The 15361-nt window shown below is 40.6% G+C and overlaps 1 protein-coding gene across 9 annotated transcripts in view; it reads right to left on the reverse strand.

The window, feature by feature from the left end:
- Positions 1–15361, reverse strand: part of ASAP1 (ArfGAP with SH3 domain, ankyrin repeat and PH domain 1) — a 200101-nt gene that overhangs the window by 18141 nt on the left and 166599 nt on the right. For all 9 annotated transcript variants that reach the window (XM_029062436.2, XM_029062440.2, XM_029062435.2 and 6 more), the window contains 8 exons: positions 14946–15079; positions 11215–11306; positions 9255–9441; positions 9063–9148; positions 7615–7730; positions 7378–7445; positions 6418–6525; positions 4952–5180 (listed from right to left, as the gene is read on the reverse strand). In XM_029062436.2, the coding sequence (XP_028918269.1) occupies positions 4952–5180; positions 6418–6525; positions 7378–7445; positions 7615–7730; positions 9063–9148; positions 9255–9441; positions 11215–11306; positions 14946–15079 (1020 nt within the window). The remainder of the gene's footprint in view (positions 1–4951; positions 5181–6417; positions 6526–7377; positions 7446–7614; positions 7731–9062; positions 9149–9254; positions 9442–11214; positions 11307–14945; positions 15080–15361) is intronic.

Below are 15361 nucleotides of genomic sequence, written 5' to 3' on the forward strand. Positions count from 1 at the left end.
AATTCATCAGTCTCCCTTACAAAACTCAGAACATGCCACGTGAAATGTCATCACTCCGATTTAAAACAGTGGAATAAGCGCTCAACTGCATCTTCAAAAGCAAATCACTAAAACTGATGTTTTATAAAGATCATACACATATTCACCTTTTAACAATGAGCAAGCAGCATGGCCTAGTGGAAAGACTCAGGCCTGGGAGCCAGGGCACTTGGGGTGTAATCCTGGCTCTACCATGGACCAGTCATGAGAGTCTTCAGAGACTCTAGCCACTACCTGAAATTTAATTCACTCTTCCATGGAGTTTAAAAAGGAACTTTTGGGGCCTAGAATAAATTAAGCAGAAACAGGCTGAAGTGTTAGGGGCATGATAATTATGAACAATAGACCAGTTTGTGTTTAGGTACACTCCTCGACAGAGATGCACACAACTGTGGCTCCTGTCTTGCCCTCATGACTGGGACAAGGTCTATCTGTTATTCAATGAAAAGTATTTACTGAGTACCTTATGTAGCACAGTACTTATTTATTTTGATGCTATTGATGCCTGTCTACTTGTTTTGTTCTCTGTCTCTCCCCTTCTAGACTGTGAGCCCGTTGTTGGGTAGGGGCTGTCTCTATCTGTTGCTAAACTGTACTTTCCAAGCACTTAGTACAGTGCTCTGCACAGAGTAAGCACTCAATAAATACAACTGAATGAAGTACTTCTTACTATTAATAATAATAATAATGATTAACTTGTATATCTTCTACCACTTTGCACAGTGTTTTGCACATAATAATTGTGATATTTGGTAAGTGCTTACTATGCACCAAGCACCGTACTAAGCACTGGAGTAGATACAAGTCAATCAGGTTGGACACAGTCCCTATCCCACGTGGGACACACAGTCTAGACAGGAGAAGAACAGTTATTGAATCCCCATTTTACAGATGAGGAAACCGAGGCACAGAGAAATAAACTGACTTGCTCATGGTCACACAGCATAGGTAGTGGAGCTGGGATTAGAACCCAGGCCCTTTGACTCCCAGGTCGATGCTCTTTCCATTAGGGTATGCTGCTTCTAGATTGGGGGAGTATTTAAAACTAATTAGAATAGTTTAGAATAAAGGCCATCCTAAAATATTTTGAAAGTTACAGATTTTACATTAAAGCACAGTGTCTTGTAGGTTATCAACTGAAACTGATACAGCTTCTTCTGAAGTCCCCGGAGAGGTTACTGAAAAATCTTCCTGTTTCGGTCCTTTAAAAAAGTGACTATTAAAAATAATCTGAACTCTAGAAACATACTTCACAGTTTGTTTTCTACATTTCTTTCTTTAGGCATTTTTCTCAGCACAATAAAATTCAGGGATGGCTGATAGAGAAAAATACCAAGATGGGTGGAATTAGGCAGTTGTGGCTTTCACAATTATTCAAGTGTTGCAGAATATTAGTGTAGGCCAAAGAGCACAGTCAAAATTTCCTTGGCCCTTTTGCCTCTAGATCAGGTGACTCATACGAGTGCTTCTCTGGTTCCTCTTGAGTATGCTATGCAAAATACAAAGATAACATTATTTGCCAACAAGCCTGCCTGAACAGTTTATTCATCAGCATTTCAAAGGGAATTAAGGGAAACTGATACAAACAGGCAAAATTCTACGCCCATTCGCAGGAAAAAAAGAGCACACAGGAAGCCTGCCTGGGCTACTGAAACAGTCAATTCCTTCGTGACAAAAAACAGGAAACTGTAAAGCCATCAATATGTGAATAACGATGCCAGTATAAAATATTTTCAAAGTAAGGCATGAATCACATAATTGCTCTCTTTTGATGCCAGCCTGGTCCGCCTTCACATATTTAGGGAGATTCTTCTTCTTTTCCTGCCCATCGCTTTCAAAAAAAAATCCATTTAACTAGCATGAAAGCTAAGGCAATGGAATGCGGAACACTTACGCAATCTTGCTAACAGAGGAGGGGGACAATTGTGAAAACAGGCTCTTGGATAAAAATCTGTCTGCAAAATTTCTGCCGTCTTGATTCTTTAAATCCAGCTGAACTCTGCTCCTAAGGCTTGAAATTACAGAAAGGGGGCTGGGGGGGGGGGGGGGGCAGCAGTGGCTTGGGGTGATTTTTTTAAAGGAAATCAAAACATTTGTTTCTGCTGGCAATTAATTCTTTTAAGGAAGCGGCCCCATAATTATCCCAGTAGAAGATACAGGTTAAAAAGATTTTGGTCTCACCACATTTCCAAAAATGTGCATTAATCCTTTCTTTTCTGCATTAATTGAGAGGAGAAACAGAGTTCGGAGGAGACTGAAAAGGAGGAGGAAAAGGGCTACGAAACAGGGAGGTGGCTTGTGTGGCACTGGGGGAAGTGGTGGAAGGTGATTTCGGGATCAACTTGGATGTTGGGAGGGGCCTGGAGAGGAGGAATGCAGGTGGTCTTGGGCAGAGGATCTGGAGAGGGTCAAGTGTTGATGGACACAGTGGATGAATCATGGTGGAAAAGCAAGGCAACCCCACCAGCTCTGCTGCAGATGGTCCACCAAGCAGACATCCCACTTCCTGGCAATCAAGAGCAGAAGGAGAATCGATGTACACAAGGGTAAAGCTAACTCTGAAGCCGAGAAAACCTTCACCAAATGACCGCCCCTCACAAAACTGATCAGAACCAGAAAGTGAGGGACCGAAGAACCACAACAGCTCAGAGGCTACATTACCTTGAGCACAGGAATCAGAGTCAGTAGTGTTGGGCAAATCACAGAAACTTCTTTTTCAACTTTAAATGGTTAATTAGTAAAATGCCTCTTTGTAAAATAATCTCCAAAAAACATTACATATCATCTACTTCTGTCCTCTGGATTCTTAATTTCCTTGAATTCCTGTGACTCAGAATGATGAATCAGTGCAGCACAATTGGGTTTAGATTGACGTTAATGAAGGTCAACTCCTTGAATTTTAATGAGACGGCTGAAACGCCACAAAAATCTTTTTAAACTTTATGTCTTTCCACAAATTTCTTTATAGAGCAGATATTCTATTTCACTGATTCCTTTCTATTTTTCTGTTTCTTCTTCCCTGAAGTCATTATCCTCTATAACCACGGCACCCCCAGCCATTTGCTGGGGAAATATTTGTTGTCACAGAGGGTGACAACTACCAGTGGAGAATGAGCTATAGAAACAGAATGTGCTAAAAGAGACTGTATTTTCATGTCAGTGCTTCTGTTTGTACAAAACGGATGTGACAAAATGTTCAGAAAGGTGAGAATTTTTGCCCACAAAGCATCAACTGTTCTCAAACAATATGGTCTAAAGCCCCAGTTATCAAGATCCTTGCCAATTTTCACAGGGATTTGGTAACCTGTGGATCAGTGGATAAGACACATCATCTTAAATGTGAAATGGCTCCTTGAAAGTGATTGCTTCCTAGGGATTATCAAAATTATGATCCACAGGATGTCTAGACAAGGAAGGGGTACCTAGAGAACTAGCATGGCCTAATGGAAAGACCACAGGCCTGGGAGTCAGAGGTCCTGGGTTCTAATCCTGGTTCCACTACTGGCTTACTGTAAGATCTTGGGCAAGTCACTAGACCTCAGTTATCTGTAAAATGGGGATTCAATACCAGTTCTCCCTTCTGTCTAGACTTTTAGTCTCATGTGGGACACTGATTATGTCCAACCTGATTATCTTTTTCTCCCCCAGTTCTCAGTAGAGTGATTGGCATGAAGTATTTGACAAATACCATAATTACTATTATTATTACTCGGTGTTATACCTAGGTGTTTGGGGATAGAAAGTCTAGTCTCACCCCCTTGCTATTTAGGCACTTATTCATCTGCATCTTTCTTTTCCTCTTCTTCTTTCTGTATGTCTCCCCAAGTAGACTGAAGCCCTTCTAATTAGTAGAGTACTATGCACACCATAGGAGCTCAATAAACACTACTTTTTGCTGAATGACTGTCTGAGCTCTTTGTGGACAGGGACTGTGTCTACCAACTCCGTTACACTGTATTCTTCCAAGCACTCAGTACAGCACTCTGCACACAGTAAGCAAGTAAGTAGAGAAGCAGCGTGGCTCAGTGGAAAGAGACCGGGCTTCGGAGTGAGAGGTCAAGGGTTCGAAACCAGCTCTGCCACTTGTCAGTTGTGTGACTGTGGACAAGTTACTTGACTTCTCTGTGTCTCAGTTACCTCATCTGTAAAATGGGGAGTAACTGTGAGCCTCACGTGGGAGAACCTGATGACCCTGTATCTTCCCCAGCGCTTAGAACAGTGCTCTGCACATAGTAAGCGCTTAACAAATACCAACATTATTATTATTATTAAGCACTCAAGAAATACGACTGACTGAATCTCGATAAAATACCTGAGGATTATCAAGGGGATGAGGAAAGACTCTCTTTTTAGAGCAGGAAATTCTCAGAATTTATCCTAAACTTTAAACTTAGCACTTAAGGCTAGAATATTTGCTCAGTTTTTTTAGGGGCAGTCCAAAGTTACCAAATCAATCACAACTGGGCTAGACTGGTATGGCCACAATTGAGAAGGAAGGAAGATTTATGTTTGGGTGCATGGCTGAGCTGCCTTCCAAGCTAATCATGATTATTACGTTCCTGATTTGACTGTGAACAAAGGTGAACAAATTACTCCCAGAAAAGAAAGGTCAGAGCCAGCAGCTGAGGCCAACCACATTTATGGGGTAGAGGGTACTGTGTAGGCTCTACCAGAGATAGATTTCTCCAAATGGTGCCTTAGTACCCAGAGAAACTTAAAATATCTTCCAGTGGGGAAGGGTTCTAGCCTCTGGAAGGGTTCAGTTTCGGAAATGGGTGTGCACAGGAAGCTGGAGAGAAAAATGGAAAAGTCTTGAGATGTGGGAAGCATGAAAGTCGAGGAGAACATCATGTTTTGGATTATAGTTTCTGTAACAACTTTCAAGAGGCAGACGGCGCATCAGAGCAGTTACCTTTTCCAGCATTCCTGGGGGGCAGAGGTGGAGCATCATTTGTCGGCGATGTTGGGGAGTCTGTGCTGGTGGAGGCAAAGATCTGACTGCTGAAGGTTCCGTGGGAGAGTCTCTGCTTATCCCTTGGAGTACTGAATCCAGGCAGCGTCAGCTTGTCTTGTGGGGAGATACTGGAAGAATGGCAGAAGCTCTGGGGCCTTGGAGAACGTTCTTTCTTGATTGGACTGGGCTACGGAGCAATGGGGGGAAACTAGTAACTCATTTATGAAACCTTAACATGGGGGATGTCACACTCACACGCCCTACACTTGGTCTGTACACTTGGTGTCAGGAGCACCTGAATCTAGCCACTGGTCTGTCATTTACCTGTTATGTGACCTTGGACAAGTCACTTAATTTCTCAGTACCTCATGTTCCTCATCTTAGAGTGGGGTAAACCATTCAACCTCCCTCAAGACTGATTTGAATATATCTACCCAGTGCTTAATATGGTCCTTGGCCCAGAGTAAGTACCTAGTGTTAATAATTATTATCAATAAATTTTAATAATAATAAAGCCATAGTGGTTGTCATTGTTAAGGATTAACTTCAGTTCATATGGCAGAGCTGTAAAAAAAAAACAAACTCTGGTCAGCTACAAAGACCTACCAGCTTAGGACATTTCAGTAATTCCATCTCACACTCACCAGTGCCCTAGCAATGAGGGCTTTGTGGAACCGAGCTTCATTAGTCTAAAGACAATATATTAAGAATGTTCTCCCTATCTCTTAGGAAGTGATTCCTGTCTGCAGTTGAGACTTCCAATCTGATCATCTTGCATCTACTCCAGTGATTAGTACAGTGCTGGACATTTGGTAACCATTTAATACTGAAATAAAAATTAATTTTAAAAATTATCAAAATCACCAGCAATCTGATGCTTTTCTGTACAGACTAGTTTCCTCAGGTAATAATAATAATAATGTTGGTATTTGTTAAGCGCTTACTATGTGCCGAGCACTGTTCTAAGCGCTGGGGTAGACATAGGGGAATCAGGTTGTCCCACGTGGGGCTCACAGTCTTAATCCCCATTTTACAGATGAGGGAACTGAGGCACAGAGAAGTGAAGTGACTTGCCCATAGGTACTGCCGCTATGGATCTGGGTTACTTTGAATGACAGCATAATTGACGGATAATAACTGAATTTAAAAAATCTCCAACCGAGGTAGTGTTCTTGCTAACCTTATCTCTAGGTTCACTGAGAGACCAAAAAGGCCAACACATAAACATCACTTTCAAACGGTGGCCAAAATGAAAATTCTATTTTATCCCTTCTTTTCCCCTACCCTGCCAAAAAAGAAGACTAAAAGGAAAGGAAATAAAAAGCCTAAAATAGTTCACATTTTATGTTCTGGCCTTTATGACATTCCAGTACAAGGGGAAATTTGAGGGGCAAAGGAAATCTACCATCAGGGGTCCAACCAACCTTGTCATCCAGATCATCATCGCTCTCATCCATCTCCTCCTGTCGAAGATTCCATTCATACTCCACGTGGACGTGTGGATTTAACTTTCCTGCCTTGGCCTGAGAGAGCTGAAGAGAACAAAATGACATGGCTCTTAACCTTACACATCCACACATTCTCTCTCACTACAACCTCAAGACTCCCAAACCCCCAAATGAGACTGGGGCAGAAGCAGTGAAGGAGGAACCGTTGGACACAAAGCTCGGGTTACTGACTGTTACACCACGCAGGAAGGGAATTGGAAAGTGATTGCTGGTAATATTATGCAAAACATTTTAAAATTTCAATCACAGTTTTTCCATGATGAAAAGTGCGATAAAGCAAACCCTCACTAATTTGCATTAAGGTGTGAGCCATTTGTAATAGGACTACTAACTCGTTGTGGGCAGGGAATGTGTCTACCAACTCTCTCAAGTACTCTCCCGAGCACTTAGTACAGTGCTCTGAACACTGTGAGTGCTCAATAAATAAGACCGATTGACTGATTAATACTACTAGGGAATGTTTTTAAAAGATGCCTTTAGAAAACTAGTACGCGCTAATGGAAAAGGAGCCTGGATTCAGGAGACCTCAGTTCTAGTCCTAACTCTGCCACTGGACTTCTGGGTATCCTTAGGCAACTCACATAACCTCTCTGGGCTTCAATTTCCTCATCTGTACAATGGGGATAAGATGCCAGCCTCTCCCTATCTTTAAGACTGTAAGTCTTGTGTGGGACACGATTTGTGTCTGATTTCATAACCCTGTATCTGCCCCAGCACTTAATGCCATGATTAGTATTAAACCTAGATATCCAAACTTGTAATGAAGAAAGGTTTTGACCTCTACAGTGTAGGTTGGGAGGTGTATGTTCGGCTACTTAATACAATAAACGTGATGAGTGAACCTCAATAAATCTGCCAGCCTCATTTCTTTCTTACCAAATCTTCACACTGAGTGGTTTTCAGTCTCTTTGCTGTGTCCAGCGCTGTTTCTCCAAGTTGATTTACTAAAAATGACAAAAAAGTTTATTACACTTGTAATTTTTTTCCCCAAACCACTTTTAAAGAAAATGAAGCACCACATAATTACAACTAAAATAGAAAACTTTCGAGATTCTCTCATTTTGCTTCCTAAACAACAAATCTTTCCAGTAAAGTGATGGGATGCATTCTTACCTATATCAACAGTTGGTTTGCCCCTCAGAAGGAGTTTCAAACATTCAGGCTTGTTATACATGCTGCAGTAGTGCAAAACTGTATTTCCCAAAGCAGTCTGTTTATCTAAGTTCCCACTGGCAATGAGGAAAGAATAGAAAGTATTCAAAAGATTTAAATAATAAGAAAGAAAATAATGGCACATATTAAGAATTTAGTACAATGTTCTGCACACAGTAAGCACTCAATAAATATTTTTGATTGATTGATTGATTGATGGTAAAGCAATAGGGTAGACACAATACATGGCAGAACATGATCCTTGTCCTCCTAAGAGCTCACAGTCTAAGAAGAGGGAGAACACACAGTAAATCTCCATTTTACAGATGAGGAAACTGAGGCACAGAGAAGTTAAAGAGACCTGCCCACGGTCACACAGCACTGGGCAAGTGACAGAGTCAGGATTAGATCCCTGGTCCTCAGACTCCCAGTCCTATGCTCTTTACACATTATGCTTCCAAAATACCACAAGACCAAATACCCTCCACAGCACTTATGTACATATCCATACATTCTGCTGCTTCTCCTACTGGTAATTAATATTAATCTCTGTTTTCCCTGCTAAAGTTGTAAGCTCTTTTAGGGCAGGGATTGAACCTACCTACTCTATTGTACTCTCTCAAGTGCTTAGTACAGAGCTCTGCACACAAGACGTCTTCAAAAAATCAACTGTATTTATTGAGCGCTTACTGTGTGCAGAGCACTATACTAAAGCACTTGGGAGAGTAAACTATAGCACAGTTGGTGGACATGCTCCCTGCTCACAACGAGTTTAGAGATTAGAGGTTACATTGATTAACACCAGTACTTTTACTCCTGAATTACTAAGCTACTGCAGTTGATTAATAAAGAATTCACACAGTGTAATTCTCCAGCACTTATGTACTTAAAATCATGCTCAACACTAATGTATAAATACACACTCATTCAAATGTATATTCAATTATTTTGATTACTCTGTTGGTAAATACTTTTATGGGTGTATTAGACTCTAAGATCCTTGAGGTACAGAATGAGTCAGTTGCTTGTTACATACTTCCCCAGTGCTTAGTACTGGGCATTGCATCAAGTGATATTCAATAAAAATAATGATAATAATAATAATAATGTTGGTTTTTATTAAGTGCTTACTATGTGCAGAACACTGTTCTAAGCGCTGGGGTATACAAGGTAATTAAGGTGTCCCACATGAGGCTCACAGGCTTAATCCCCATTTTACAGATGAGGTAACTGAGGCACAGAGAAGTTAAGTGACTTGCCCACAGTCACACAGCTGACAAGTGGCAGAGCGGGGATTCCAACCCATAACCCCCGACTCCCAATTCCGTGCTCTTTCCACTGAGCCACGCTGTTTCTCTGCATAACAACATAACAACAACACTCTCTAATAATACAGGAACAATTCATACCAGTTTTGCACAAGGAAGTCAACCAAATGGAGAGATGCATGATCGGCAGTTCGGACGGCTAAATGAAGAGCTGTTTCCCCTGACTCCTGCAGCGTGGAAAGAAAGGCAAATAATTATCAGCTTCTACCACACTCCAGGGACAGCTCTTCTTTCACAAAGTGCTATTTTCTGTATTTTAACAAGGGTCTTTACCTGTCCAGGTTCCAGCAGAGGTTCCATTAATTCTACTCCTTCTGCATAGACTTGAAGTAGGGCAAGTAAATCTTTCGATCGAATGGCCTCAAGTAATTCATTCAATTTAGCAGTGGAAGATGAACAGGTCTTTCTGGAAAATTTATGATCTACATATTTTGCAGTGATATATTCTTTCCGTGCAGTCCTAAAATAAAATGAAAGAACTGGATTCAAAGGTTTGAGCAAGAGAAGTTACCTGCTGAAGAGTAGGAGCATTGGCTATGTAATCATAAAATGACTTCTCGGTGAGACCTTACTAACTCCCAAACCCAAACATATGACACAAAATCGAGCTTTGTCCACACCTTGAAGAATGAGTTCTCATAATTACTAAGTTATAATAAGAAGTTACAATTCCCCCTCTAGACTGTAAGCTTGTTGTGGTGGGAATGTGTCTCCCAGCTCTGCTGTACTGTATTCTCTTACGCACTTAGTACAGTATTCTGCACAAAATAAATGACACTGATGATGATGACAATAATTAACATTACCTTTCCATTACTGGTATGCCTCTATTTCTGACCAAGGGTCCAATCTGGTTCTGGGCCTACTTTCTTTCTTGGTTTCTTTCTTTCAGCACCCAGCAAGCTGTAACCTGTCTTGAACCCCTGGGAGACTGAGGTGTACTCCAGAAAACCTTCAGGCACTCATCCATCATCACCCTTCACCTCTTCCTCCTTTCCAGGGGTCGCTCAGATGTGTCAATGTCATAAACTCACTGAAGGCACAAGTCACAGGAAATCTGCTTCTCCTCTTACAGCTTTTAATACAGGCTCTTTGGTTGCAATACTCCTGGTACTTTCAGCCCCATAACACTTTTCATTATACTAATTATCCATATTATTAATAATTATTCATATTGTCTTTCCAATTGCAATAATGTATTCAGAAAACCTGAAGCACAAATTTGCTTTTTGCTGCATTTACAAGTGTAGGTTGCAATATGAACTAGTGTACATCATTTCTATTCAAAAGAAGAGTGGACATGCAAATTAACACTTACTCAGACACCTGAAAATGACATCACTGTAGTCTCCTTAGAGGGTCAATCTCAGCATCCAACTCTGACCAGTTTCCAAGACAGCTACCATCACCCCCAAAGCAGAGGCAAGATGGACCTGAAATGTCCATCCTACTGTTGCTATGACTGGTCTGTAGCTACAACAACTTTATCTAGAGTCCCAAGTAGTCAGAAGAATCGGTGTTTTGGCCTTTCTTGATGACAACTACCCATCAAGAAATGCTCAAAGACCCCAAGAAACTCTTTAAGAAAGGGAACTCTGAGGGCTGTTAGGAAAGGCCAGGAAGAAGACATCCCTTGTCTCTTTTATCTTTAAAAATAGTATGTGTTAAGTGTTTACAACATGTCAAGCAGTGAAGTAAGTGCTGGAGTAGATACACGATAAATCAGGTCAGATACAGTCCCTGTCCCCCACGAAACTCAGTCTTTTTCAAATAAGGTAAGTGAGGCACAGAGAAGTAGAGTGATTTGCCCAAGGTGACACAGCAGACAAGTGGCACAGCCAGGATTAAAGCCCAGGTCCTCTGACTCCCAGGCTCTCGCTCTTTCCACTAGGTCAAGCTGCTTACTATGCTGGATGAATTCTATGCAATGACATAACTCATATACAACTTGGTATAACTTGTGGGATGCACTGGGATTACAGGTGAGGACTTCCATAAGAATTTCTTATCTGTTTCTGATGTTGCAAGAATCTATAAAAATGAATAAATGCATCTGGATACAAAAAAAAAAATTCACATTCAAAACTACACGCATATGTACAACAAACATATTTTTTCTTACTTAGCCAAACTGCTTCTTCCATATTAATCTCAAAGTAAAAACCCCATATTAACCTCAAGTAACAAGTAAAAAAAACAAAAAAAACCCAGATTAAATTTGAAAATTACTTACATATCACTTGAAGGAGAGGGCTTTGGTGAGGGACTGGGTAAATTCCCTTCCATGATTTCATTAAAACTATTGTTTCCTAAATTCTTGGCCAGCTGCAAGATACACAAAACATACGATAGTTTCACAAATGTGCACTGTCCTAAATATCTCCATTCCTTGATTTTTTTTTAATGAGCCTGCTTTTACAAAGACAAGGCAGCACATGAGAAATAATGATTCATAAAGACTATCTTAAAATTAAAGCACTGAAGATCGTCCTAATTGCTTCTGTAAATACTAGTATTTATTACAAGATCAACTTCAGGAATAAATGAATTAGCTGCATTTCAAAACAGAGTCTTTCAAATGGACATTGAGCATAGACGCTAATATTACTAGGGAAAGAGCAAAAACATGTAGATCAATAACGTGACTAATTTCCAACAGGCCAGTGCAATTTACGTAATGTTACACCATGTTCTGGTTAGATCCTTATCCCACTACCTTCAGAAACTTCATTAATTCAATACTATGACTAGAAAAATTCATTCATAACCCACACATCCTTACAAACCATAGTGTAGCTTTGAACATTTTAATTAGTATTCACTCTTAATTAGTTATTTATTAACCAGCAGGTGGATTATTAATGTTCTAATCCCGGCTTCACCCCTTGTCTTCTGTGTGACCTAGGGCAGGTCATTTCACTTCTCAATTGCCTCATTTGTAAAATGGGGATTAAGATGGTGAGCCTCTTGTGGGACATCAACTATGTCTGACCTGATAGCAAGTGCTTAGAACAGTGACTGACACACAGTAAACAACTGACAAATACCATGAACAAATAATAGGTTTTTCCCTTTGGGCCATTTCAGTGCTCTCAAGAGCATCCACCAGAAGGAAATAAAGAAGGGTTAAAAGAGGTAAAAGTCAAATGGGCCCATTTTGCTCTCAATAAACAATAGTGATAATTTTACTAGACAAAACAAGGCATCCAAATGATCTCTAGGCTTCTTTCAGAGAAGCAGCATGGCCTAGTGAATAGAGCATGGGACTGAAAGTCAGAATGACCTGGGTTCTAATCCTACCTCTGCCACTTGTCTGCTGTGTGATCTTGGGCAAGTCACTTAACTTCTCTGTGCCTTAGTTACCTCTACTGCAAAATGGGGATTAAGACTGTGAGAACCATGTGGGACAGGGACCGTGTCCAACCCAATTAACTTGTATGTACCCCAGATCTTAGTACAGTGCCTGGCATATAGTAAATGCTTAATAAAAACTATTTAAAAACCCTGTATGTTGGTCCCTATTCTGCCTATAGATACGTTATGTTATTATTATTACGGTCTTTGTTAAGTGCTTACGATGTGGCAGACACTGTTCTAAATGCTAGGGTATATACAAGTTAATCAGGTTGGACAAAGTCCCTGCCCCCACAGTCTAAATACGAAGAGGACAGGTATTTAACCTCCCTTTTTCAGTTGAGTAAACTAAGGCATGGAAAAGTTAAGTGACTTGTCCAAAGTCACAGAGCAAGCACATAGCAGCGCCAGGATTAGATCCCTGATCCTCTTGACTCCCAGGCCCATGCTCCTTCCACTAGCCCAAGGCGCTTCTCTAATGTGGGTGAAGACTGAACATGCACACTGTAATGTGTGGTATCCCTGCCTGACTACTTGCTTGTGGCACTCGGTGCCCCAGAAAGAGCAGGAGTGACAAAATGAGTCACTGGCACTAAAATGAATTTCTCTGTGCCAATCCTCAGTCGTGACATCTCAGGAATGAAACTCATCCATCATTCCTCCCTGGGGAATCCATCATCGTCTTATATATCATTTGGAGAGGTTCTGCAAAGGGAATCCCCCAGGGCTCCAACTTCCTTGAAAATACCTAGTTCTTAGGTGAAACCAATTCATTCACATTTGGTGAAATAGAAATGGCACTGAAAGCATCTCAGAAATAACTATGCCTATTCTCTTTCACATTACTTCTCCCACCAAACATCTCCATCTCAATAGAGTAGAAGCAAAATGCCTTTCTTCCCTTCACTAAATTCTGGGTTTGGGCATTTGTTTATCCCTGCAACTCCTGATATTAAAGGAAAAAGAGAACTCCCCTCTGCTGCTATCTTCATTGCAAATTTCAGTTCTAGATTGCACTTGATCAGGTTTAACAGAACTGCTCCCTGCCCCCTACTATAGAAGTTGTGTCTCCCGTAGACAAAAAGGCCCAAAATGAGAAAAAAAATCACTTTTTTGCTGTTTCAAAAGGATTTAGAAAGTGATATCTGATTTAAAGTCAAGAATGTGAGGCACATATATATACAGAAGCATGTGCAGAATACGATATCCATTCAACTGCTAAAGCAAGAACAGAAATATTATTACATTAAGTAATTACAAGTTCCGTTTGCTGCCAAATTGCTTATAGCTCTCTTTCACAGTGGTGCTTTTTAATGGTATCAAATATGGCACTGAGGACAGTAAACTCAGGAAATGAGGTAATGGACAATGAGGTCTCTGGAATTCATTAAATTCCTGTTTAGCTTCAGGACAGAGTGAATCAACCTAGCTAAAAATTGATGGAGGCTTCAAATCTGGGGATTTTTCTTGAAGCTGATAATAATAATAATTATGGTATTTGTTAAGTGCTTACTATGTGCCAAGCACTGTTCTAAGCACTGGATCACAGCTTGGCTGTGGAACCTCACAGTGGGGAGATGTAGTGTACACAAAGATGCCACAAGTTTCTGGTGGAAAACACCCAAGAAGCATTTTATGGCTGGAGGTTTCCTAAAGCACTCTGCCAAATTTATTACTCTTAAGGTGGCCTGTGATGAGGCAGATAAGGATGCTTTCAATGTGAAGCCACAAGAAAATTGATGCTTCTGGCTCTTTTTAAATGAAGTCTAAACAAAGGGCAAATTTACAATGTGATTAACCACTCACTGTTCTCAAAACTTAATTTAGCTGATTACTATTTCTGAAACTCAGTGGGGAGAGAAGGATGTCTTCACTCATGAAAAGAGAGCTCAAGCAATTGATGCACAGGTAACTTACCTTCCACTTAATCCTGGTAGGAGAGTTATTAGTATTACTACTCCTGCTAATTATAGTAATTTGTTTTTAATCAGTGGTATTTATTGAGCTCTTACTATGTACACAGTACTATATTAAGCACTTGGAAGAATGGCTAGACATGTTCCCTGCCCACAGGGAGTTTACAGTCTAAAGGACTGTAAGTTTTTTATCTAGCACTATTTTCCCAAAATGTTGTTGAATCAACTACCTCCTTTTTTTACTCTCACAGCAGACAGGTATTATTATTCCCATTTACAGATGAGGAATCTGAGGTAAGAGAAGTTAAATGAGGTTAGACAGCAGGCCAGGGGTAGAGCCGGGATTAGAATCTGACCTGATTAACTTGTGTTTTACTCCCGCACTTGGAATAGCCCTTGACACATAGTAAGTTCTTAATAAATACCACAATTATTATTATCAGAACCGAGGTGTCTAGACTCATCCCCAGACTTTTTCCCATTAGGCCATGTTATCTCCCTACTGACTGCTTAAAATCCAAGATCATAATGTCCACTCCCTAGACAGGCGACTCCCCTTCTCACCTTTCTGCCCACTTCCATTCGAAAATACGATGGACAGAAACTTTAAAAGCCTCAAACAGAATATAGAATGACTGTCTACAGAGGCAAAGGTTTGCACTAACAGCATCCCAAAGTTCTGAAAAACACTCACCAAGAGCTCAGAAGTTCCTAATTTGTCTAGTTCCAAAGACTGAATGCGAGAAATATGAACCCCCATTTCCCTGTGGATTCCAGAGCATTCTATACAGGTCAAAATTCCCAGGTTTGTCGAGAGCCAGGTGGGATCTATAGAAAAGATTTAAAACAAAATAGAATGAGAAAGTTTTAGTGTACTGCAAACAAATGAGTCATTTAGAGAACATTATTCTTCCCCAAAATAGAAATGACCAAAGCCATTTAAGCTACCAGGAGGACATTTCAATATCTTCTACCTTCATTTGGACATACAATCCTGTAAGCATAATAGAAAGTCTCCAGCTTTTCTTTTTTTGCCCCTGCGCTACATGAGGTATTGGTGAGCTGGTGCAGTCAGGTCTGTATCTTGCCAATTTGGGTCCAAATCAGACT

The sequence above is a fragment of the Ornithorhynchus anatinus genome, chromosome 4 (genome assembly GCF_004115215.2).
Source record: "Ornithorhynchus anatinus isolate Pmale09 chromosome 4, mOrnAna1.pri.v4, whole genome shotgun sequence".
NCBI classification, from domain to species: domain Eukaryota; kingdom Metazoa; phylum Chordata; class Mammalia; order Monotremata; family Ornithorhynchidae; genus Ornithorhynchus; species Ornithorhynchus anatinus.